Below are 24,241 nucleotides of genomic sequence, written 5' to 3'. Positions count from 1 at the left end.
CTAAAGACTAATTGAGTTCTGTAACAAGTTTCAGCTAGTAATAGCGAATACCCTGTTCAAGAATCACAAGAGGAGGAGGTATACTTGGAAAAGGCCGGGAGATACGGGAAGATTTCGATTAGATTACATCATGGTAAGACAGAAATTCCGAAATCAGATACTGGATTGTAAGGCGTACCCAGGAGCAGATATAGACTCAGATCACAATATAGTAGTGATGAAGAGTAGGCTGAAATTCAAGACATTAGTCAGGAAGAATCAATACGCCAAGAAGTGGGATACGGAAATACTAAGGAATGACGAGATACGTTTGAAGTTGTCTAACGCTATAGATACAGCAGTAAGAAATAGCGCAGTAGGTAGTACAGTTGAAGAGGAATGGATATCTCTAAAAAGGGCCATCACAGGAGTTGGGAAGGAAAACATAGGTACAAAGAAGGTAGCTGCGAAGAAACCATGTGTAACCGAAGAAATAATTCAGTTGATTGATGAAAGAAGGAAGTACAAACTTGTTCCGGGAAAATCAGGAATACAGAAATACAAGTCGCTGAGGAATGAAATAAATAGGAAGTGCAGGGAAGCTAAGACGAAATGGCTGCAGGAAAAATGTGAAGACTTCGAAAAAGATATGATTGTCGGAAGGACAGACTCAGCATACAGGAAAGTCAAAACAACCTTTGGTGGCATTAAAAGCAACGGTGGTAACATTAAGAATGCAACGGGAATTCCACTGTTAAATGCAGAGGAGAGAGCAGATATATGGAAAGAGTACATTGAAAGCCTCTATGAGGGTGAAGATTTGTCTGATGTGATAGAAGAAGAAACAGGAGTCGATTTAGAAGAGATAGGGGATCCAGTATTAGAATCGGAATTTAAAAGAGCTTTGGAGGACTTACGGTCAAATAAGGCAGAAGGGATAGATAACATTCCATCAGAATTTCTAAAATCATTGGGGGAAGTGGCAACAAAACGACCATTCACGTTGGTGTGTAGAATATATGAGTCTGGCGATATACCATCTGACTTCCGGAAAAGCATCATCCACACAATTCCGAAGACGGCAAGAGCTGACAAGTGCGAGAATTATCGCACAATCAGCTTAACAGCTCATGTATCGAAGCTGCTTACAAGAATAATATACAGAAGAATGGAAAAGAAAATTGAGAATGCGCTAGGTGACGATCAGTTCGGCTTTAGGAAAAGTAATGGGACGAGAGAGGCAATTCTGACGTTACGGCTAATAATGGAAGCAAGGCTAAAGAAAAATCAAGACACTTTCATAGGGTTTGTCGACCTGGAAAAAGCGTTTGACAATATAAAATGGTGCAAGCTGTTCGAGATTCTGAAAAAAGTAGGGGTAAGCTATAGGGAGAGACGGGTCATATACAATATGTACAACAACCAAGAGGGAATAATAAAAGTGGACGATCAAGAACGAAGTGCTCGTATTAAGAAGGGTGTAAGACAAGGCTGTAGCCTTTCGCCCCTACTCTTCAATCTGTACATCGAGGAAGCAATGATGGAAATAAAAGAAAGATTCAGGAGTGGAATTAAAATACAAGGTGAAAGGATATCAATGATACGATTCGCTGATGACATTGCTATCCTGAGTGAAAGTGAAGAAGAATTAAATGATCTGCTGAACGGAATGAACAGTCTAATGAGTACACAGTATGGTTTGAGAGTAAATCGGAGAAAGACGAAGGTAATGAGAAGTAGTAGAAATGAGAACAGCGAGAAACTTAACATCAGGATTGATGGTCACGAAGTCAATGAAGTTAAGGAATTCTGCTACCTAGGCATTAAAATAACCAATGACGGATGGAGCAAGGAGGACATCAAAAGCAGACTCGCTATGGCAAAAAAGGCATTTCTGGCCAAGAGAAGTCTACTAATATCAAATACCGGCCTTAATTTGAGGAAGAAATTTCTGAGGATGTACGTCTGGAGTACAGCATTGTATGGTAGTGAAACATGGACTGTGGGAAAACCGGAACAGAAGAGAATCGAAGCATTTGAGATGTGGTGCTATAGACGAATGTTGAAAATTAGGTGGACTGATAAGGTAAGGAATGAGGAGGTTGTACGCAGAATCGGAGAGGAAAGAAATATGTGGAAAACACTGATAAGGAGAAGGGACAGGATGATAGGACATCTGCTAAGACATGAGGGAATGACTTCCATGGTACTAGAGGGAGCTGTAGAGGGCAAAAACTGCAGAGGAAGACAGAGATTGGAATACGTCAAGCAAATAATTGAGGACGTAGGTTGCAATTGCTACTCTGAGATGAAGAGGTTAGCACAGGATAGGAATTCGTGGCGGGCCGCATCAAACCAGTCAGTAGACTGATGATCAAAAAAAAAAAAAAAAAAAGAAGAAATTTTCTATGTGGTTATTCGATAAGTATTGGAAAGGTAACCACCTGAGGGCACAAGATCGGAAGAATAAGTGCGAGAGGGATGACATTCGAAACAAACTCGTGGATAGCTTTTTTCGTGACATCAGCAGAGTGCATGCAAACGTCATCTTGCGAGAAGTAACACTTGAGTATTTTGTTTGTCGTTCTTTAGACACTGTATGTTGTTCCATAGCTGCAGCAAATGCCAACTGCAATACGCTAAGGTATGGTTCGAGAACATTTTTCCACACGGGCAACTTATCATTTTCTGCCCCTTTTTCCTTCGCATACTTTCACTCATGTCAGTTTTCGCTACTAAGTACGGTACACACCGCATACGAATCTTGCACTTGGGTGCACCAGACGCGCCTGTCAGCTTGACACCTCAGGCGGCAATTATTAATAGTCAAGCGTTCCGTAAAAGAAATCTTACCGTTGTGGCGTCTCTGGCGCCCTTTTCTGCTTGGCATCCGGAGCGGCGGCTTATGTTGATTGCGCCTCAATACACTCAAACACTGGAACAGCAGTCCGTACGGTACAACACTCTTTTTATGCCATGAGATGCAAACTATCTGTTCTCACTGCCCAAGATGATCTTTTGTAAGGGTTCAGCTGTGAATTATTCTTTTTTAAGAAGCGTCATAATTCGTGACCAGTAACAATAACGCTTAGAGATTCTTGACATTGAAACAAAAACTCAGTAACAATCACCGCTTCAACTTCTGTTATCATGAATTAGAGCATGGAGTGCTCTTACATTCAACTACTAAACTGTCTCATTATGGTTAAATGTCGCAGTTCATCACATCAGTTATCAAGGCTTACTGATGTAGGACATTATTCATGCCATAACTATCTTTCCGTGAAAACGAAAGTACTTTTCTGAAGTGATTTGTTTCATAGCACGTGCCCCACACACGCTATAAATGTTTCGAGCTACCTTCACCACTCTATTAAACCCAAAGCAAATGTTAACCTTTTCGAACTTACAGCTATTTGCCAACGGTTGAACACCATTCACAAGATCAAGTAAGTAAAATCCAAAACAAATTTGCAACATGAATACTAGAACTTCAAATTAAAAAATGGCAATTGATAAATACTCATAGCAGCCTACACGTGTTGTGTTACTGCACTATGTTCACTCGTTTCATCGAGGTTATTTCTCGTGGAAAATCGAACTACAACAATAAACCATTTCATGCTTGCCTATGTGAGAGCAGAAACGTACCACATATGTTTCAAAAAGTTTTTATATTGCTGGTGGTTTTGAAAGTGATGCAAATTACTCTTGACGTCCCATCAAACCGATAGTCGTAACAAATACGCGAAATGTAGTTTGAAAAATAAAGGAACAGGTGGGCTCGAACTAGTGTTTGCTTGTACATTGAGCGACAATTACCACCAGGCCACAAGCAGATAAAACAGTACCACAGCCCGAGAGGAAACAACACTTCCTTCATAAACTTACTTACCCTACAGCGTTGCCAGATTGTGCAAATAATCGGAATTAGGTGTGGGGCGTACAGGACAGTATCATGAACCGCAGTGACTGAATCCAATTACCGTCTCTGAATAAAAGTGCCATTTCTGTTCGGCTCATTGAGTATTCCTTTCAATTACCATCTGTACTGTCCTATATTGTATCCATCTTTTCTATGTATGGTACCGGTTTAGTCTAGCTACTTGACAGTGACACATCACACGAAAGTTACTTTCTTTCTTAAATTTCGCACACATGTGTATAAAATGCTGCTCGTAGCTTGTCGATTGATCACGTCTTCTGCTCTCTGAGAGTACCCAAACTAAGTTCGCATTGTTCCTCCAGTTAGCCTAAACCAGTGTTAGTATCCAGAATGAGATTTTCGGTCTGCAGCCAAGTGTGCGCTGATGTGAAACTTCCTGGCAGATTAAAACTGTGTGCCGGACCGAGACTCGGACTCGGGACCTTTGCCTTTTGTGGGCAAGTGCTCTACTACCCAAGCACAAGCAGTAGAGCGACGCCAGTGGGTAGCTCAGATGGTAGAGCACTTACCTGCGGAAGTCAAAGGTCCCGAGTCCGAGTCTCGGTCCGGCACACAGTTTTAATCTGCCAGGAAGTTTCAGTGTTAGAGTGTTTGCCATTGTCCTTATTCCTAATTGCTTTCTTGCATCCAGCCACCATAGCTATTGCTGATTTACACGGCCGTGTGCTCATACTGTTCCGGCGTAACTGCCGCCGGCACGACCATGAAGAATGGAAGAGCATAGAGGGCTGTGGAACGACGTCAGCCAACAGTACGCTCTCTAGGACGACACCAAGGCAGGAGTGACCTCTAAACGAAGAGAATATAAATGTCGCGCCACCTAGCCGCGGCTGGAGTGAAAGACCGGCCGTCATACAAAAGCTACAGCAGTGACTTATGAACTACATTGTTTTGCTAGCAATGAAATTGTATATACCGAAGGACACTGATTATTTGCAAGTCGCCATGTGCTTGCGACACACCTTTATGAATACTCAAAACTAAGCATTGTCAGTTTAACTTATTGTAATAAGCTCCATTAATACGATTTGCTTGAATTGTTGTCTAGCTATCCGAGAAGACAGCTTCCTAGGCATCCTAAATTAGACGAGTGAGCGGAATACAAAAAATACTAATTTTGATATAGTAAATTTATAATCCTTGAGTTTAACCTGACTATGCTGCAAATATTCGGTGATTATTTCTTACTACGCTGTCATTTCCTCTTGGTTCTGCCGGCCGGAGTGGCCGTGCGGTGCTAGGCGCTACAGTCTGGAGCCGAGCGACCGCTACGGCCGCAGGTTCGAATCCTGCCTCGGGCATGGATGTGTGTGCTGTCCTTAGGTTAGTTAGGTTTAAGTAGTTCTAAGTTCTAGGGGACTGATGACCTCAGAAGTTAAGTCCCATAGTGCTCAGAGCCATTTGAGAGCCTCTTGGTTCTTAATCACAATGTTTACGTTATCTGTGTAGACTTGTACCACTGTAAGTGAACTACGAAAACTAAGATGCGGTAATTTGGAATTCAAGACGAAAGGGCTTCCGACGCAATGGCACACAAAGTGGCAGACAAAGAGCACCCCTGTTTGAACCGTCTGTGCAGGTGCACTGAGCTTTCACGGGTGAGGTTAATTGTAATTCAGCTTTTGGTGTCCTGGAAGAAGTTCTCGATGTTGCTCAGTACCGCATTAGAGCTCTCAACAGCTTTCTAGGAGACACGTTTAGGCCTCTTCTTTGTCGCGATTTTTCGCGATTAGTCAACCCGGTCCCCACGTTCCTGAGTAGTTGTATCGGTTTCTGACCTGCCTGTTGTAGAACCTGTCTCATATTTTTGCCATGCCCGTCATCTTCAACAGAACTTAGTCTTGGTGTCAAGATTAATTCTAACTGCTACAGCTTCGATTCTGTCAGATAATTACGTCTGGTATTACAGGAATGTAAGCACCGCTCCCCGTATTTGACGAATTTGGCCCCTGACTTGATAATTTCTGCTCCCTTGTCTGATTATTTATCTGATGGATTACCTTTCCTTAATGGTGGTCTGCAGGTGCAACTGAAGGTGGTGATTCCGAGTCAATTTCACAGTTGCCCAACACTACTGTTGCATGATGTCTATTTGAGTCTGTAACCCGCAGCCGGTTTCTTATCTTCTTTGCCTTCAATATGCTTCAAGTGTCCACAGAGTCAGAATACAACGTATCGTCCTTCTTACAAGAAAACCATGAGCACGTGAAAATGGTTATTTTGACTTATATCTGTCGGCGAGTTTCATTTTTCCGGTTCTTTGTTACGGCAAAACCTCTAATGAGTTGTCTTGGTAGTGCAGGTAAAACTATTATTTATGGTATGGCTAATACAGACATATCATGAAATTAAATTGCGTATACATATGTACATATTGACACACAAGAAACTAAAGGTTCGTCTTTACAACTGAATATCCAGTCCTTCAATCCAGCGCACTGCATCTGGAGTTGCTAGCAGGAAGTCCTCTTTAGTGCCGTGGTAGGCTCGAATCCTGCATTCACTGACAATGTGGTGAACAGTCTGGTATGGAGTCCCGCAGTCGCAGGCTGGATCAGGCAGCTTCTTCCACTTAAAGAGAGCATCCCTGCATCGGCCATGGCCGATACGGATTCTGTTGAGAGTAGTCCAGGTCTTGCGTGGTAGGTCGAATTCACTTGGAAGTTTAGCACCTGAGAAGGTGTTATGCAGGTGCACATCTGTCACTGCTTCCCACGGATCTTTCCATTCTTCAAGAGGTTTGAAATCCTTAGCAACCATGTCAGTAGCATCGCACAGAGTTGGATGGCGTGATTTCAGTCTCTTACGATATAAAAGTGGCAGGTCGCTGTGCACGGGTAGGTTAGAATTCCTGGAGATCTTGTGGAATTCTTTCATAAGGGCAGTACAACTGCGTAGATCAGGAGGCATTTTACCGGTTAAGAGCGGAAGCCAATAAACTGGAGTAGAACTGATTGCGCGGGTTTCTATGCGCATTGTCGTATTCAGCTGGGTATCAACAAGCCTTGTATGATGACTGTTCGTCCAAACAGGTGCACAATACTCAGCACTTGAGTACACCAAGCCCAGAGCTGAAGATCGCAGGGTGGTTGCTGAAGATCCCCAGGTAGTTCCGCATAGCTTCTAGAGGATGTTGTTTCGAGTCCTCAACTTTTGAGCAAAGTTAAGAAGGTAAAAATTCACGGTCTATTACCGCGAAAGTGTAAAATGAGCGTGCTTTTTAAAGCCATAATATTGGATAAGCCACGCTCTGAGCTCTCACTGCTTCCTGCGAACATGACTGTGCTGCATAAAAGTTTTAGGTACCCTTCAAATTATCAATGTGCGATTATCATCAGGTATTTCGTCATAATTTACATCACTTTGCCTGTAATAATGTGCCTGATAAACTGTAGCTTTTCATAAAGAACTCAGTTCCTTACACCAGAACCTTTGCTAGACAAAAATGTATTTCAGCAGAGCAGCTAGGAATAATACTACGCATTATTTTCTGCTCTTTCCCATAGAGCAGTAGGTAGCTCTTAATGGTATCAGTGGAAGATGGACGCTTCGGTTAACAGAAGAACTCTACGTTTATGTTAGTGTGTAGCTCTGTACAAGAAACTTCCAAACTTAGAATCGATCGATTTATCATGCATTTTTTAAAAAAAGATCATGTGGAAAGGGAGTGTGTGACTATCAGTTTCACAACTGAGAAGACAAGTACGTTTGTACCACCGTAAAGGATGGGCACAAATGATTCGGAGTAGCAGGTGGAATCCGCAAACTCCCCCGACAGCACTCTGTTGTACCACGATTTTCTAAACATACAAGTAATGAGACAGATCCCCAAAACTGTAACGCACAATGTTTGTTACACTGTCAAAGAAATACATCTCCTTCAGTGTTTTACTAGGCCAAATTTGAAGGTGCTTTTAGTAAAGTAACCTTAAAGAGGAAAAGACGACCTGCGGCAAATAAGTATTCTCCCAAGGCACGCACGAGAAATCGTCTGAAGGAAGCAGGAAATTTAAGGGCCAAATCGTTTGTTCACAGTTTTATTGACCACTCTTTGAATCGCAGTCCTTTTTTCTACTGAAGCAATAAAGTTGGTACTGGCATCTGATAAGTGTGATTTACTTTTAGTGCATATGATTACCTATCTCCCCCCCCCCCCCCCTCTCCAGGAGAAGGAAGGAACAAAGGAAAATTTTTAAATATATAAAACGAAAATGAGAAAAAAATCGATTTCTAAGTTATTATACTTGATTTTTAAGACATTCTGGAACATTAAACCACACGTATCGCAAATCTAGAGTAATACACATTCATTTTCGTGATATAAAGGTGCAGTGTGCTCTGTCACGGAGAATTATATTTCCGTATTGAAACACACACATCTCGCATTATGGACGACAAACATTAATACTGAGATGACAAAAGTCATGGGTACCTCCTAATATTGAGTCTGACCTCCTTTCGCCCCGCGTGGAATGAACTCAACAAGTCCTTGGAAATACCATGCAGAAATATTGAGCCATGCTGTTTCTATAGCCGTCCGTAATTGCGAAACTGTTGCCGGTGCAGGATCTTGTGCGTTAAATGACATCTCCTTTATGTCCAATGTTCGATGGGATTGATGTCGGATGATCTGGGTGGTCAAATCATTCGCTCGAACTGTCCAAAATGTTCTTCAAACCAATCGCGAACAATTGTGGCCCAGTGACATGCCGCATTATCACCCACAAAAATTCCATCGGTACTCGGGAACATGAAGGCAATGAATGATTGCAAATGGTGTTTATTTAGCTGAAAATAAACGAGGACCCAGTCTGTTCCATGTACACACAGCCTCTAACATTATGGAGCCACCACCAGCTTGCACAGTGCCTTGTTGACAACTTGGGTCGTTAGCTTTGTGGGATCTGTGCCACACTCAAACCCTACCACCGTCTCTTACCAATAGAAACCTTGACTCATGGACCAGCCCAGGTTTTCCATTTATCTGGGATCCAGCCGATGTGGTCACGGGCTCCTGGGCGATGTCATGTCGTTAGCAAAGAAAGTCGCGTCGGTCGTCTGCTGTCATACCTCATTAATGCCAAATTTCGTCGCAAAAATAGCTCTAAGCACTATCGGACTTAACACCTCAGGTCATCATTCTCCTAGACTTAGATCTACGTAAACCTAACTAACCTAAGGACATCACACACATCCACTCCCGGTGTAGGATTCGAACCTGCGACCGGAGCAGTCGCGTGGTTCCGGACTGAAGCGCCTAGAACCGCTCGGGCACCGCGTCCGGCAAATTTCGTCGCATTGTCGTAGCAGATCCGTTTGTTGTAAGTCTCACATTGATTTTTGCTGTTATTTCCCGCAGTGTTGCTTATCTGTTAGCACTGACATCTCGAAGCAAATGCCGCTGCTCTCGGTCGTTATCTGAAGGCCGTGGGCCATTGTGTTATCCATGCTGAAAGGTGACGCCTGAAATTCCGTATTCTTGGCGTTCTCTGGACACTGTGCATCACATAACAACGAATTCCCTAAGGATTTCCGAAATGGAATGTTCGATGCGTCTAGCTGTAACTACTATTCCGCATTCTACGTCTATTAATTCCCGTCGTGCAGCAATACATCCGTCCGAAACCCTTTCACATGAATCACCTGAATGCAAATGATAGCTACGTGGCCGGCAGGGGTGGCCGAGCGGTCGCAGGTTCGAATCCTGCCTCGGGCATCGATATGTGTGATGTGCTTAGGTTAGTTAGGTTTAAATAGTTCTAAGTTCTAGGGGACTGATGACCTTAGAAGTTAAGTCCCACAGTGCTCAGAGCCATTTGAACCATTTGATAGCTACGCCAATGCACTGCCGTTTACACCTTGTATACACGATACTACGCCATCTGAATACGTGCATATCGCTGTCCCATGACTTCTCAGTGTGTATCCTCTAATGCACTATCTTGCAGAATTTCCCTGCGCAGTATCTGTGTACCTTATATGTACGCTTACTCGACCGGAACTGCTAGCGCCACTTACCGAGTTTCATTGTGCCTGTGCCCGAACCATCCAGTGGCAGCACCAATACTTTACCAGACACGTTGTAGTTGAAGCTCATGTCCAGCACAGGGAAAAACAGGTCCATCTCCAAGCGTCTCTCTTTGAAAAGCACTCTGTAACACAAGATGTAGTGGTAATCCGAGCATATGATAATATCCTATTTCAAAACTTGTTAAATACGTAGGTCTGTGCTTCTCATCACTTCTCACATCATCAATACACAACTACATTGCTCAGTATATGCTATGAACTACTGCAAGCGTTGATCTATAAAAAATATACAGGGTGTTCATTTTGACTGAAGACATTGAAATATCTCGAAAACTACACATTGGATCAAAAACTTTATAATTCCAATTTTTTTGCCTCAGAGGGGGTCATGCAGCTAGACCCACCTCACCATGTTCGTCGGTGACGGGAGATAACTTTGAAATGTTCATTGGGAACTCCCGTTTTTATTGCATATTACTATTCTACGACAAAACTGAGATATGTTTTGTTTGAATCATTTTCTTCGTTTCGCCACAGATGGCGTTGTAATCGTAGCAACAATATTGAGTACATAATCGTGATTTACTACTTTCAACTCAATGGCATTGAATATCCAATGACACGCGGGACCCCACCTCCATTCGCAATGTTGTATTCCTCCGCTATTTCGAACAGGGGACTACTCGACGCGCCATCGTGGTCGTGTAGCGAACAACGACGCATCGTAACAGGCAGTACACTGCGACCGGACCTCATGTATCGTGCAGTTGTAGAACAGATAGAGGTTCTAAATATTATAATACTTGCACACAGTTTATTGCCTGCACACCTACTTGTCAGTTGGAGAACAGAAGTGCAAGTGGATGAAGAATGTTGCAACCACAGAAGAAAAAAGTGAAAGAATCCTGATTTGGGGAGAATGTAGCAGAAATGTTGAGGTTGCTGTTACTTTCTATGCCGAGCGTTATTCAGAGAAAGATTGCTCTCGTTTGTTGTTTTACAAGGTTGTGAACGCCTTTATGTCTGATGGCACCGTACAGACCGGCAAAAGAAAACGAAGGAATTGTGTTGCAGGAGAAACTAACGAAATAGTTGTACTAGCGGCAGTGCACCACAACTCGTAGATAAGCGGCAACAATTACCCCGCGATTCCGGTTTGGCCATGAGCAGTATTGTCACAATACTGAATCGTCGTATGTATTATCCATATCACGTGTCTTTGCATCAAGAAATTCATGGAGCCGGTTTCCATAACCGGATAATGTTTTGTGAACGGATACGTCAACAAATGCAAACAACCCTCATGTTCTCTGCCGAGATACTATTTTCCGATGTGTCTGCATTCACAAACCGTGGTAGCGTTAACCGGCATAATATGCAGTACTGGAATGTAGACAATCCCCAGTGGTTACGGCAAGTTGACCATCAACGCCTTTGGTCGGTTAACTTACGGTGTGGCATCATGGGAAACAAACCCATTGGACTGTGTTTTACCGATGACACGTTGAATAGACGCAAATATTGGACGTTTTTGGAACAGAAACTACCGATACTATTGCAGCATTTGCTCCGGACGCTCTACAGTGTAAGTGGTTTTAGCATGACGGTTGCCCATCGCATTGCGCAACTGAAGCACTGGAGCTATCAGACCATATTTACACTGGTCGGTGGATCGGCAGAGCTGGTCCTATTAATTGGCCCGCTATGTCGCCGGATTTGACGTCGCTGGATTTCTTTCTGGGGGTATTTAGAAGATGTACCAGCAAGTGCGAACAGGCCGTTAAGACATGGTCGACCGCATAAGAAACGCCTGTGCTGACATTCTCGCAGATTTGCTTCCGTCCTGTGTATGGTCATGTATTGAAGTACTACATCTGAACGCTTAGTCTCACTGGAAAAAGTAGAGAAGCGATCGCCTCGAGCCGCGGCCTCAGTGACACGTCGAGTAGTCCCCTGTTCCATACATTGCAGGAATACAACATTGCTAATGGGGTTTCGAATTAGAAGTTATGAGATACTGGCCTGTCCTACCATCGCAGCATGGAGGTGGGGTCCCACTTGCAATTGGATATTCAAGGGCCATTGAGCAGCTCGGTGTAAACTACGATTGTGTACTCATTTCTAGTCCTCCAATCACAGCGCCATGTATGGCGAAGCGAAGAAAACGTTTAACACAAAGCGAATGTAGATTTTGCCGTAGAATCGTGATATGCTATAAAAAACGGAGGTTCCCACCGAAAATTTCAAAGTTGCACCCAGACAATCTTGCACGGGGTGGGGATCGAGTGTAGTATCATTTGATATTCCCTCTCCGATACCAACAATTTGGAATTCTCCTTTTCTTGTATTTTTCGAGATACATCAATGTCTGCCGTTAAAATGTGTACGTCGCAGAAGATCATTGACAGTTCAGCATCGGTGGAGCTGGCTGCATTCATATCAGATCGATTTTGCTGTTGCCAGATCTTAGCTCTAACTCTTGCAGTGGGTTTCCAACGGCGTCAGAAAATAACTGCTCTTTTTGTTTTGTTTATTGGCAGCCTACGTTACTAAATGGCCAGATGGATACTGCTTAAGCTGGAACGTTCCACAGGCTGTGCTAAGTCCACGAATATTCACTAAAAGCTTAAAATTCGCTCGCTCAACGTTAGTGCAGGGGAATTTTCAAATAATTCGTATAAGATAAAACATCTGCAGCTCAAAGGGTCAGTATTGGCTCCTGTTTTGTTCAGCACACAGACATGCGACATGTTGGCAACCACATCTGGAAAGTGTTGCTGTACATATGGTATTGCTCTAGCAACATGAAGTAAATTTTTCGAAGAAGGAGAAAAACTATCTCAGTGTGTAGACAGGCTAAAAATATATTATAAACACTGAAGACTGTATCCTAACCCAAGGAAAACATCTTCGGCACAAAGTTTAAATCGACTTTAGCGGGGCAGTGTTAAATCACGGCCTACATCATAATTATCGAGGTGTAAATTTTGATTTAAGGAAAATGTCGAAACAAGCGCAAAGAAATTACAATATCAACATTATCAGACAGCTGAACGGTACAACATGCGGAATACAAGCACACATTTAGCAAGGTGCGATATTTCTCTATATTTATAAAATAATCATTAGTTACTTCTTAATATTTTGACGCAATCACAGCCTCCTTCTCAGATTACTGATTTTGATTTTCAAGCCAAAAGATTTGAAAGTCGAAAGAAAATATTACACACAAATATACAACAAAATAAAATGTTAGTAAAGCTAAATAAAAACTGGAAGATTATTTCAGGTTGCGTTATAACCAACCCAGCGATTTCAGCACATAAATTCTAGGAACGAGATGTACGTTATCTATAATGAGTTACATGTGGCATTAGATAGTACTCTGGTGTACAAACCTTAAGGAATAAAGTAATTTCCCGACGATGTGTTATTGCCAAGGAACATAGCTAGATGAAACTTCGAACTTCTACCATATATTGAAAGGGCTGCTACAGTATAGTGCAGAAAGTAACTGAAAGAAATAAGCAATGAGACGAACATAGATAACACTTTTCTCAAAGGCAATAACTACTCCGAAGCCACTGCTTTTTTTTTTTTTTTTTTTTGTCTCTTGGACATTAGAGAAGAGGAGAGTGTGTGATTACCATGGACATAAAAGCACGCTATGCAGCGTGCTTCCATGCTGGCCACAAAGCTGGCCTGCCCCGGGGACTGAGTGTTTGTGTTGTCATTGTCATCATCATCATCATCATCATCATCATCCGTGACAGTTACAAGATTGGACTGCTTAAAAATTGGACTATGAAAAAAATTGGGCATTTGTCTGGCGCTGTTGACCGCGCAGTTGAGCGCCCCATAAATCAATATCAACATCACCACCACCACTAATCTGGTAAGGAGTTCTTGTGGTAGGGCGTTCCAATGCATCAACCAGCGTGGTTGACACCAGCTGCATGATCGTTGGTCTACACGCTTTTATATGCCTCCTCAACGCATCCCACAAGTTCTTAATGGTATTTAAGTCGGGAGAACGGGTAGCCCAGTCCATTCGCCGAATATCCTCTCGTTCCAAGTCTTCCACCACCTTTGCTGTTCAAAGTGTCTACGCACTGTCATGCATAAATATGAAGTCGTGGTTGAATTCACTCCTGAAAAGCCGCACGTGGGGAAGGAGTACTGTTTTCAAATCTTGAGAGATCAGTAAGCCCATGCGACCTTATGCCTGCCCACACCATGACACCGGGGCCGCCACAACAATCATGTTGGACAATGTTCCTGGCTGCATTTCGCGTTCCCACATCTTGTCATGCGAGGGTGCGTCCAGAATCACTACTCGGGCTGAACCTCCTCTCATCCCACCCCATTCCGCGTTAGCCCTCTGCTCTTGGCGTCGTAGCAAACGGCGCCGTCGTTGTGCGAGTGTCAACGGAACACACAGTACTGGTCGTCGGGCAAATAAACCAACCCCATGCAGTCGCTGTACCAGAGTGGAGAGTGAGACTGCGTACGTTCCAGTCCTGTTAAATGTGGTTGCAATTTCTCCCGCTGTTTAATTCGGCCTTTTCTTGCCTCAGTGTAGCGGTCATCTGCTGATGTATTCGCCCTCGATCGACCACCTCCTCTCCTTCGGGCAGCAGTACGTGTGGTTTTGAGCACTCCCCATCCACGCGAAATGACGCTGTGAACAATACCAAACTCGTAAGTTACACTCGTCTTGCTTCGTCCTTCCAATTTCCAAATAATTCTTCTACATCTACATTTACTTTTACATAGATATTCCATAATCCACGGTACGGTGCGTGGCGGAGGGTACCCTGTACCACTGCTGGTCATTTCCTTTCCTGTTACACTCGCAAATAGAGCGAGGGAAAACGACTGTCTGTGTGCCTCCTATGAACCCTAATTTCTCGTGTCTTACCTACGTGGTCCTTATGCACAGTGTATGTTGGTGGCAAGAGAATTGTTCGGCGGTCAACTTTCTTTTTTTTTTCTTCAAATGCTGGTTCTCTAGATTTTCTCAATAGCTTTTCTCGAAAGGACGTCGCCTTGCTTGTAGGGATTCCCATATGAGTTTTCGAAACATCTCAGTAACATTTACGTGTTGTTCAAACCTACCGATAACAAACCTAGCAGCCCGCCTCTAAATTGCTTCAATATTTTCCTTCAGTCCGACCTGGCACGGATGTCAAACATTCGAGCAGCATGCAAGAACACGTCTTCCCCTGTGATGTCATCCAGATGGTGCCTCTGGGTCATGTTCTAAAAGTGCACCCTAATTAATCGCTGATCAATTAGAGTGTTGTCTTTCTCCAGTTCCTTCAACATACAGCCACATTTGACGCTATAGCCACGCTGATTCATGTCATGTGACGTCCAAGTTTCTGTGCAAGACTGGGAAACCACTGACTACGTTCTCCCGCACTTTCATTCATTTTCACCGAGTAGTTAATGTGTTGTGTTACTTTATCTATCGCATCCTTAAGTTTGGAAGAGAAGGATATTTCAAGACGGTTATGATATCATGTAGGGCACTCAGCGTTTCTCTGCTTGTTGGAATTGATTAAAACCTCAATCTAAAATTATTTTTAAAGGTTCTTTAGTGCATTATTTTTAAATCTTACTGAAATTCTTTAAGCAACAGGCCTACATAATACGAGGTTGTTTTGTACGTTGTGTGACTTACACATACCTAGCGATTGCGTTCCAAACCTTTCTTAATATTGTTAGAATTGTGAGAGATCGCTCTCGAACGATTACGGCCAAAGCTGACGGGATTTTCGTGGTGTTTCTTTCATATGACCACACACGTGAGACAAATGAAGGCTGCTAGCCAACCAGTTGCCACTTGTGCGGTTTTAATTTCTCCAGTACTTCACCCCTTGTCAGAATAGACAACAAACCAACACCGACATCAATTGTTCAGGTATACATGCCTACGTACAAGCAGAAGAGGAAGAGATGAAGGAAGTATATGAGGATATTGAACTGGTAATTCAGTACGTAAAGGAAGAAGACAAACTAACAGTCATGGGTGATTGGAATTCGGTTGTAGGGGAAGGAGTAGAAGACAGAGTTACGGTTGTAGGAATGAGAGTGGAGAAAGAATAATTGAGTCCTGCAATAAATTTCAGCTGGAAAAAGCGAATACTCTGTTCAATACTTCCTGGCAGATTAAAACTGTGTGCCGGGCCGAGACTCGAACTCGGGACCTTTGCCTTTCGCGGGCAAGTGCTTGGGGAGCTCAGTTGGTAGAGCACTTGCCCGCGAGAGGCAAAGGTCCCGAGTTCGAGTCTCGACCCGGCACTCAGTTTTAATCTGCCAGGAAGTTTCATATCAGCGCACACTCCATCTCATTCTGGACTCTCTTCAATAATCACAAGATGAGGAGGTCGGGAGATACGGGAAGATTCCAGTCAGATTATGTCATGGTCAGGCAGAGAATTCGAAATCAGATCTTGGATTGTTAGGCGTATAGCAGATATAGAGTCAGACAACAGTGACGAGAAAGAGTGGGTTGATGTTTAAAAGACAAGTCAGAAAGAATCACTGCGCAAAGAAGTGGGATATGGCAGTACTAAGGGACAAAGAAACTTTCTTGAAGGTCTCTGAGGATATAGGCACTGCGATAATGAATAACTCAATAGGCAGTTCGGTTCAAGAGAAACGCTCTTCTTTAAAAAAGGGCAATCACAGAAGCTGAAAAGAAAAACTTTGGTATAACAAAGGTAACTGCGAAGAAACCATGAGTAGCTGAAAAAAATACTTCAGATGATCAACGAAAAAGTGTCGCACAAAGCAAATGTTCACAGAAGATCATAAATACAGAACTACAAAAATACAAGACACTTAGGAATGAAATAAATAGGATCTACAGGAAAGCTAAGGCGAAATAACTGCATGAGAAATGCGAAGAAATCGAAATGGGAAGGATTGTCTGAAGGACAAACTCCGCATACAGGAAAATCAAAACGGCATTCGGTGAAATTAAAAGCAAGGATGGTAGCATTAAGAGTCCTATGAGCATTTCACTGTTAACTGCAGAGGAGAGTCTTCTGCAAAAGGCTTCCAAGGATTTGTTGAGCCCGTGCCACATTGAGTTTCTGCACTAAACTGGGCGAAATGAGGTCTGACAGGATATTAGGAGGTATCGCATGACTTTCGTCATTCGGTATATAGAGACGCTAACATTACATTAACTGCCTACTACCCCATCAGATTAGGTTAAGTTTTTTTTTTTATATATATGACTAATTGCGTACAGGCGTCTTAGTTGTGTTGTAGTCAAATGTTGTTAATGATCAGTTATAAGGAAAAGTGTGTAGGAATTGCAATTTAGTGGACAACATTGTAACATTTACCATTTTGGAAATGCTGTTGTAATGGGAAAAGATATTGACCTCCTTGTACTCAAGACTGGTTTAGGGCAAGGCATCGAAAACTTATTGTTTTATAAAACCGAGAAGAGGAAGTGCAGAAGTCAAATGTTTTTGCACTGCTTCCTGCAAATTCTTCAGTGAACATATTCTGTTCACTCACTCCGTCTGAGGATGTGATACAACATCCGCTTTTTTCGGCAAAGACAAAACGAAGTTCTGCAACGTTGTTAAAAATAATGAACACCTAAGTTCAGCATCTGGCACGTACAAGAAATTGGGCGCTACACGTGAAGAAAGAAAAACTGCAGCAGAACCGTTTTTTATCGCTCTAAATAATGGAAGTGATAGCAGTTCCTATACGATGGACGATTTGCGTTACCATTTATTGGCCAAATCTGCCTCAAAAAGCATATTGAATCTTGCAAGGTGGCCCACCACAAAGATGCTGCGCAACATAATTCGTAACGGAGTTACTAGCAAGTCCAGAGTTGGACGAGAAACTGGAAACCTCCTAAGAAATGGGGCTGGACTCACAGTAATCAGGGTTCGAAGCCTGTTGTGATGAGCCAAAATCCAGAACCTGGAACAGTTCTTAACGTTGTTTCGTGTTCATGTAAGCTGAGCTTTGATGGAGCGCACACCTACAATCTGCAAAAACAGCAATGGAGACAAATGTGAAAACTTGCCATAATTTTTATATGAAGGAAGTGAAGAAGAAATAAATTTATATAAATTATTGAGAAAACAGACTTCCAAACCAACGATCTGGAAGCGCCTGACTCACCGCTGAAAGAACACGTCGAATCCACTCGATCTACTAATCCTCAATCTACTGCTCAAGGCATTTCTGGGAACACAGAGGAACTTGGTGCATGAAAACGTCGGAAGTGACTGATACATCCACCTCAATTGCAGCGAAGTTGAAATACACTATCAGCAGCACTGCGCATCCAAGTGTTTTTTAACTGTAATAAAGCTACTTATGTTTCATTTGTATTGCTGTGCTTCTTTATACAAGCATAATTAGCTGCCTATTTCATTTCACCTATTTCAGTTAATACCAGTAGTCCAATTTTCCGTCACTATCTATTTGATATATATAACATAATGAGTAAATGATGTAAGTCATGGCTGAAATGTCCTGGAATTGAACTTCAGCTAGTGATGCACGAATCACTATACCGCACCTCGCAAAAACCAAAAAACAGAAATGTTTAGTTTCTGTCGCTGAAAAATACGTCTGAAGTGCCCCAGTGTGCATGAAAAACGTCAAATCTTTATCCAGAGTTTGTCCACTTTAGTACAGTTGTGTCAGTTTTGTTGTAGGCTACTTCATGATCCGTGACGGCAAGAACATTGTCACTTCCTCATTGTTACTGGCAGGTGTGCATGGGTCATTCAAGAAGAGCGGCACATTCTGAGTAGTGAAACTTTTCATTATATAAGGTAAGCTGAATGTCATTTTTAATATAACTCATAATTATTACGCCTGCGTTTATGCAGGCTCTGTATCTTACATTACAATGTTCTTCAGACATGCATGCACGTCTGAAGGAGGAGACACTGTTCTGACGATTACAGCTCTTGAAAATATTACGAAATTTTGTGTGTTTCGGAGTACTGAAACTCCTGCTATAAAGAAGTTAATACTGAATCCCTTTTGTCGGAACAAAGTATTCCTACATTATGTAAGCCCATTTACCATTTATGATTCCGTTTTTCGTAAATTGTGTTCCTTAAATCGTACCTAATTAATGTAGCTTATTAAATAGTTTTAATTTTCATAAATTCAGTTTTGCATTTTGTATTTTTCTAATACAACATTTTCAACTTAATTTTCATTTTTAAGTTTGACTTCAGTTCTAATTTTGCTTGATGGAGACTCGAATGTCAATTTACAGTGAAGTGCGAAACAAATTGGTATTGGCATGCGTATTCAGGTAGAAATATATGTAAATAGAAGAAAACGGTGCTGCGGTCGGCAACGTCTATATAAGACAAGTGTCTGATGCAGTTGTTGGATCGGTTACTGCTACTACAATAGCAGGTTATCAAGTTTTACGTTAATTTAAAATATGGTGTTATAGTCGATACACGAGCGATGAGACACACCATCTCCGAGGTACCAATGAATTGGGATTTTCCCGTACGACTATTTCACGAGTGTACCATGAATATCAGGAATCCGGTAAAACATCGCAGCCGCCGGAAAAAGATCCTGCAAGAACGAGACCAACGACGACTGAAGAGAATCGTTCAATGTTACAGAGGTGCAACCCTTCCGCAAATTGCTCCAGATTTCAGCGCTAGACCATCGCAAGTGTCAGCGTGCGAACCATTCAACGAAACATCGTCGATTTGGGCTTTCGGAGCCGAAGACCCACTCGTGTACCCTTGATGACTGCACGACACGAACATTACGCTTCGTCTCGAACCGACAACGCCGACAATGGACTGCTGATGACTGGAAACATGTTGCCTGGTCGGACGAGTCTCGTTTCAAATTGTATCCAGCTGATGGACGTGTACAGCTATGGAGAAAACCTCATGAATCTAGCAGGGGGCTGTTGAAGCTGGCAGAGGCTCTGTAATGGTTCGGGGCGTTTGCGGTTGGAGTGATATGGGACCCCTGATACGTCTAGTCCGACTCTCATAGGTGACACATAGGTACGAATCCTGTCTGATCACCTGCAACCATTCATGTCCCTTGCGCATTCCGACTGACTTCGGCAGTTCTAGGAGGACAATGCAACACCCCACACTTCCAGAATTGCTACTGAGTGGCTCCAGCAACACTCTTCTGGCCACCAAACGCCCCAGGGATGAACATTATTGAGCATATCTGGGATGCCGTGCAACATTCTGTTCAGAAGAGATCTCCACCCCCTTGTGCTCTTACAGATTTATGGACAGCTCTGCAGGATTCATGGTGTCAGTTCCCTCCAGCACTACTTCAGATATTAGTCGAGTCCATGCAACGTCGTGTTGCGGCAATTCTGGGTCCTCTCGCAGGGACCCTAGAATCTAGCGTATCAAAATGGGGCTTTGGAAAACTATTTCACAATTACGTACACTTCCATATTTACTTGAACTGAAACCGAGAAATCAACTGCCCATTCTTCAAAAGTAAGTCTTATGCGCTGCAAAAAGCAACTTTTGTATTACATATGTAAATATAAGGAGAAAGATTTGACCTATCTTTTCCTGTACGTGCTTCTTAGAGGCAAAATACATGCGATCGGACAACTGTCTCTGCCAATACTGCTCTAAATTACGTCATATGGGATAGATTCGTTGAACTAAACATTTTACTAAACATACTTTGGTGATCACCTGTAAACCGCAAAATAAATTCTTCTTAACGAAACCTCGCTTCATGCTGAATGTAAGCGCGTAATGACAGTGTTAACATCTACGTACAATACACACTGTCGACTTATTTGACATTGCAACAGTTTCATACTCAAGTAAATGAAATAAACAATTCACTAAAATTATTTGGTAATCACCCAAATCACATAACATAAATTTTGACTTACAAAAAAATAACTTATCCATTATTTAAGCATGTATTCAAACTGTTGACCATGGACTGAAAGGCGCATCTGCAATCGCTGTTCGACAGAACGGTGAACATACGTAATTGCAACATATGATATGGCAGAGCACGCACTGGCGATTCGACAACACATATCATCAGGCTTCGTGGGGCTTCGTCATGGACAGAATCGTGTTTTTCAGAGAAAGAAATGAAGAGTCAAATCGCGAGACCTCGCAGGCCATAACAGTAGAATTTCGTCCTATTCAACGTCCAGAAAGTTCTCATTCAGCATTTGTGTTGCAACACGGGACGAGTGAGCTGAAGAACCGTAGCGTTGCAGCCACATACACCGTCGAATATACGGTGGTACTTTTCTAGAAGAACTGGCAAAATATTCGTCAGAAAGTGTGCCTACGAATGTCCATTTAGAACGCCTAATATGAAGTAAGGTCCTACAATGTAATTTCCGATGATGCCGCACCGTACGTTTACGCTCCATGGCCGTTGATGTTGCACTTAACGAAGCCAGTGTGGATTTTCGGTTGCCTAGTACTGTATGCCATGCAAATTTACATTAGCGTGATTAGTAAACGTTGCTTCATCGGTAAACAGTACACGTTTACACGAAAATGTAAGGTCGTCCCTCAGTTACTGAAGGGCAAACCGACAAAATTCTGTGCGACGTTCGAAATTACAGTGGTCGAATACCTGTTGTAGGAACAGATGATAGGGATGGCAATTATGTCTATGCAGAATGGAAATGACACTCGTCTTGCTGATTCCATATTAATTGGTAATATGTCTTGTACCACTGTGCGGATTCATTAGCGACATAGCCAGAACAACTTCGTCGTTACTTTGTCAGTTGCAGTTTTCTTTCGTGTCCCCTTTTTGACGTTCAAGGAGCCTGCCAGCACTAGCGTCTTAATAATTCGTGCAATTGCATGGCGCGTCGACGTTGGCGAACAGGATAGTTAGCCATATACCTTTGTACTTCTTTACGGCATTTCTTTTATAGTCACCATATAAAAGTGGTATACCCAACTTCTCCTCGTTGCTGTACGTTCCTGCACACAACGAATGTTGAAACAGAAACGTGCCGCCTACAGTGCAGGCAAGTAAAGAGGCAAATGTGTTAACGTTCTGACACAGAGAAGTACGAGAGCTCTTCTTGGTGGTGTTTGCATCTCTAATGGCGATTCAGGTCACTGTACTCTCAAATTCTAGGATATTTCTCAAATTTTTTACGACACGCTTCAAGGGAAATATTAACAAACACTACATCAGTTGGGTGCTTGCGGAGTATAAATGTAGATGTAGATGTAATTGTCTTCTCAAGATATATCGAATGCAATTATAAAGAGCATACGGTTCCATTAAAAAATCTCTGTTAATACCAGCGCCAGAAACATTAACCAAACAAACAATACGTGCAGCTCGACGCTCTAACATTTGCCGAAAACCATGTTTTGATATGTGTAACCAATCACAAAATAAAAGGGGTGTTACGTCTTACTGGACCCACGAAAAAGTGGCGAAAGTATTATATCAGTTTTTAGGAAATCAAGCCAAGTGCCACAGCTCAAAGAATTATTTAATAATTAGCTAATAACACCTCATATTCGATGAGTACAAAACTAAGTGTCTATATTACTGTTTACAGACTATAAAGTAATTTACTGCCAAATTACTACTTAATATTTAAAGGGCGCTTATATTATTTCAAACCAAGTTTAAAGAATTCCTTAAGTCAATTTTTCTCTAATATTTTGCTTCTGTGTCACTGTTCTTGGCAATATATAGATGCATATATGTGTACTTCTGCAATGTATAGATGCTCAGGAATCACGTGATTCCAGAGAGAGTAATTGAATACCGCATGGTGAGATGTTTAGGTCAAATTTATAACGTAAAATCTGATATATAAAGAGAAACTGAAAGAAATGTTCCCGAAACGTAAAAATTTTGCTAATTTTTGACGAACTGCAGCGCCTTGGTATTTCGTAAGTTGTAGCAATCTAATTTGTAGAGAATTCTGTGCTCTTTTTAAAAGGAAACAGACATTAGAGCGCTGGGAGCACAAGAGATTCTGGGAAAAAAAAGAAATAGGTCCGAAATTTTGTGTCTTTAAACTATATAAATTTTGTTGGCAAAATTTGGTTTTTCAATTTCTCCAACTATATGAATGGATTAAAAGAATAAAATCTTCTGCTCCAGCTTTTGGGAGATATACCTGCTATTTGACTGGACTACAGATACGAACCACAGCTCATCAGGGTAGGCAGCCGACAGCAGAAGAGTCAGCCTGTCGGAAGGCACTGGGACTCAGCACAGGCAGAGGCCTGCAGCTGGTGAAGACCCTGACAGATCGCTGACTCGTCTTAACACACGGCCTAGCGTGGAGCTCCTTTCGTGGCTAATGGCTGCTGATTCAGACTGAATGTCTGAATTTGGTGCTATGTACAGTGTAGACATCACTAACACCGACAAACTGCAGGGATTGATTTCTGACTTGAAACAGAGGAAAAAGGTACCATGAAGTTGGGTCCGGAAATGGTCCCGGATCACAAAACAGAGCTGCGTCGCGTCCTCGTCACAACAGGTGTTCAAAGTGGCCTCCACGGGATGCTATACACGCGTCCACACGTCGCTAATGGATTGCCACACGTTCCGGCTTCTCTCCAATTAGCGTCACAGGCGTCTTGAACAGGCTGTACATGGGTCTGCACCTTAGGAAGCGGTTCAGCACACGAACACAGCATTTCATTCTCAATGGAGAGAAGTCTTCCGTAGTAAGAGTGATTTCAGGTATGCCGCAGGGGAGTGTCGTAGGACCGTTGCTATTCACAGTATACATAAATGACCTTGTGGATGACATCGGAAGTTCACTGAGGCTTTTTGCGGATGATGCTGTGGTATATCGAGAGGAATCCCTGCCCACACACCGATGCTAAACCGATGCTGAAGAGACGCTTCAACCATTCCCCATGGGTTGTCTGTAGCCTGCAGATGACGATTATGGAAATTGATGACGCCATTTATGGTAAAGGTTGCTTCGTCAGTAAAGAGGACCGATGATAGAAATCCCATAATCGTGATGGTCTAGTGTAAAAAAAAAAATCGACAAAATCTTTCCTGTAGAAGGAAATTCCCTTGCACTCGCTGCAAGTGGTAGGGATAGTAGCGGTTGTCATGCAGGATACACGTAATCCTACTTTGGCTTACGCCATGTTGGCGGGCCACGTGCGTGCAGATTGTACTAAGGTTCGTCTTAATATCGTGTAGAACCCGTTCCTCCAGACCTGGTGTATGCACAGTCCACCGCTTCCCTGCACGTTCGTCTGCCTGAATGGAACCATGATAACA

General features: G+C 42.6%; 1 protein-coding gene across 2 annotated transcripts in view; it reads right to left on the bottom strand.

Moving 5' to 3' along the window:
* The window catches only part of LOC126161832 (protein takeout-like), a 181,677-nt gene that overhangs the window by 109,814 nt on the left and 47,622 nt on the right, over positions 1–24,241 (bottom strand). Inside the window, exon 4 of one of the 2 annotated variants that reach the window (XM_049917935.1) lies at positions 9,944–10,077. The exons of the other annotated variant lie outside the window; for it this stretch is intronic. Coding sequence (XP_049773892.1) covers positions 9,944–10,077 — 134 coding nt within the window. The remainder of the gene's footprint in view (positions 1–9,943; positions 10,078–24,241) is intronic. 2 annotated transcript variants of the gene reach the window in all.

Source organism: Schistocerca cancellata, chromosome 2, assembly GCF_023864275.1.
Source record: "Schistocerca cancellata isolate TAMUIC-IGC-003103 chromosome 2, iqSchCanc2.1, whole genome shotgun sequence".
Taxonomy (NCBI): Eukaryota; Metazoa; Arthropoda; class Insecta; order Orthoptera; family Acrididae; genus Schistocerca; species Schistocerca cancellata.
Note: the sequence above shows the minus strand (reverse complement) of the source record. Positions and strands in the feature narration are given on the sequence as shown.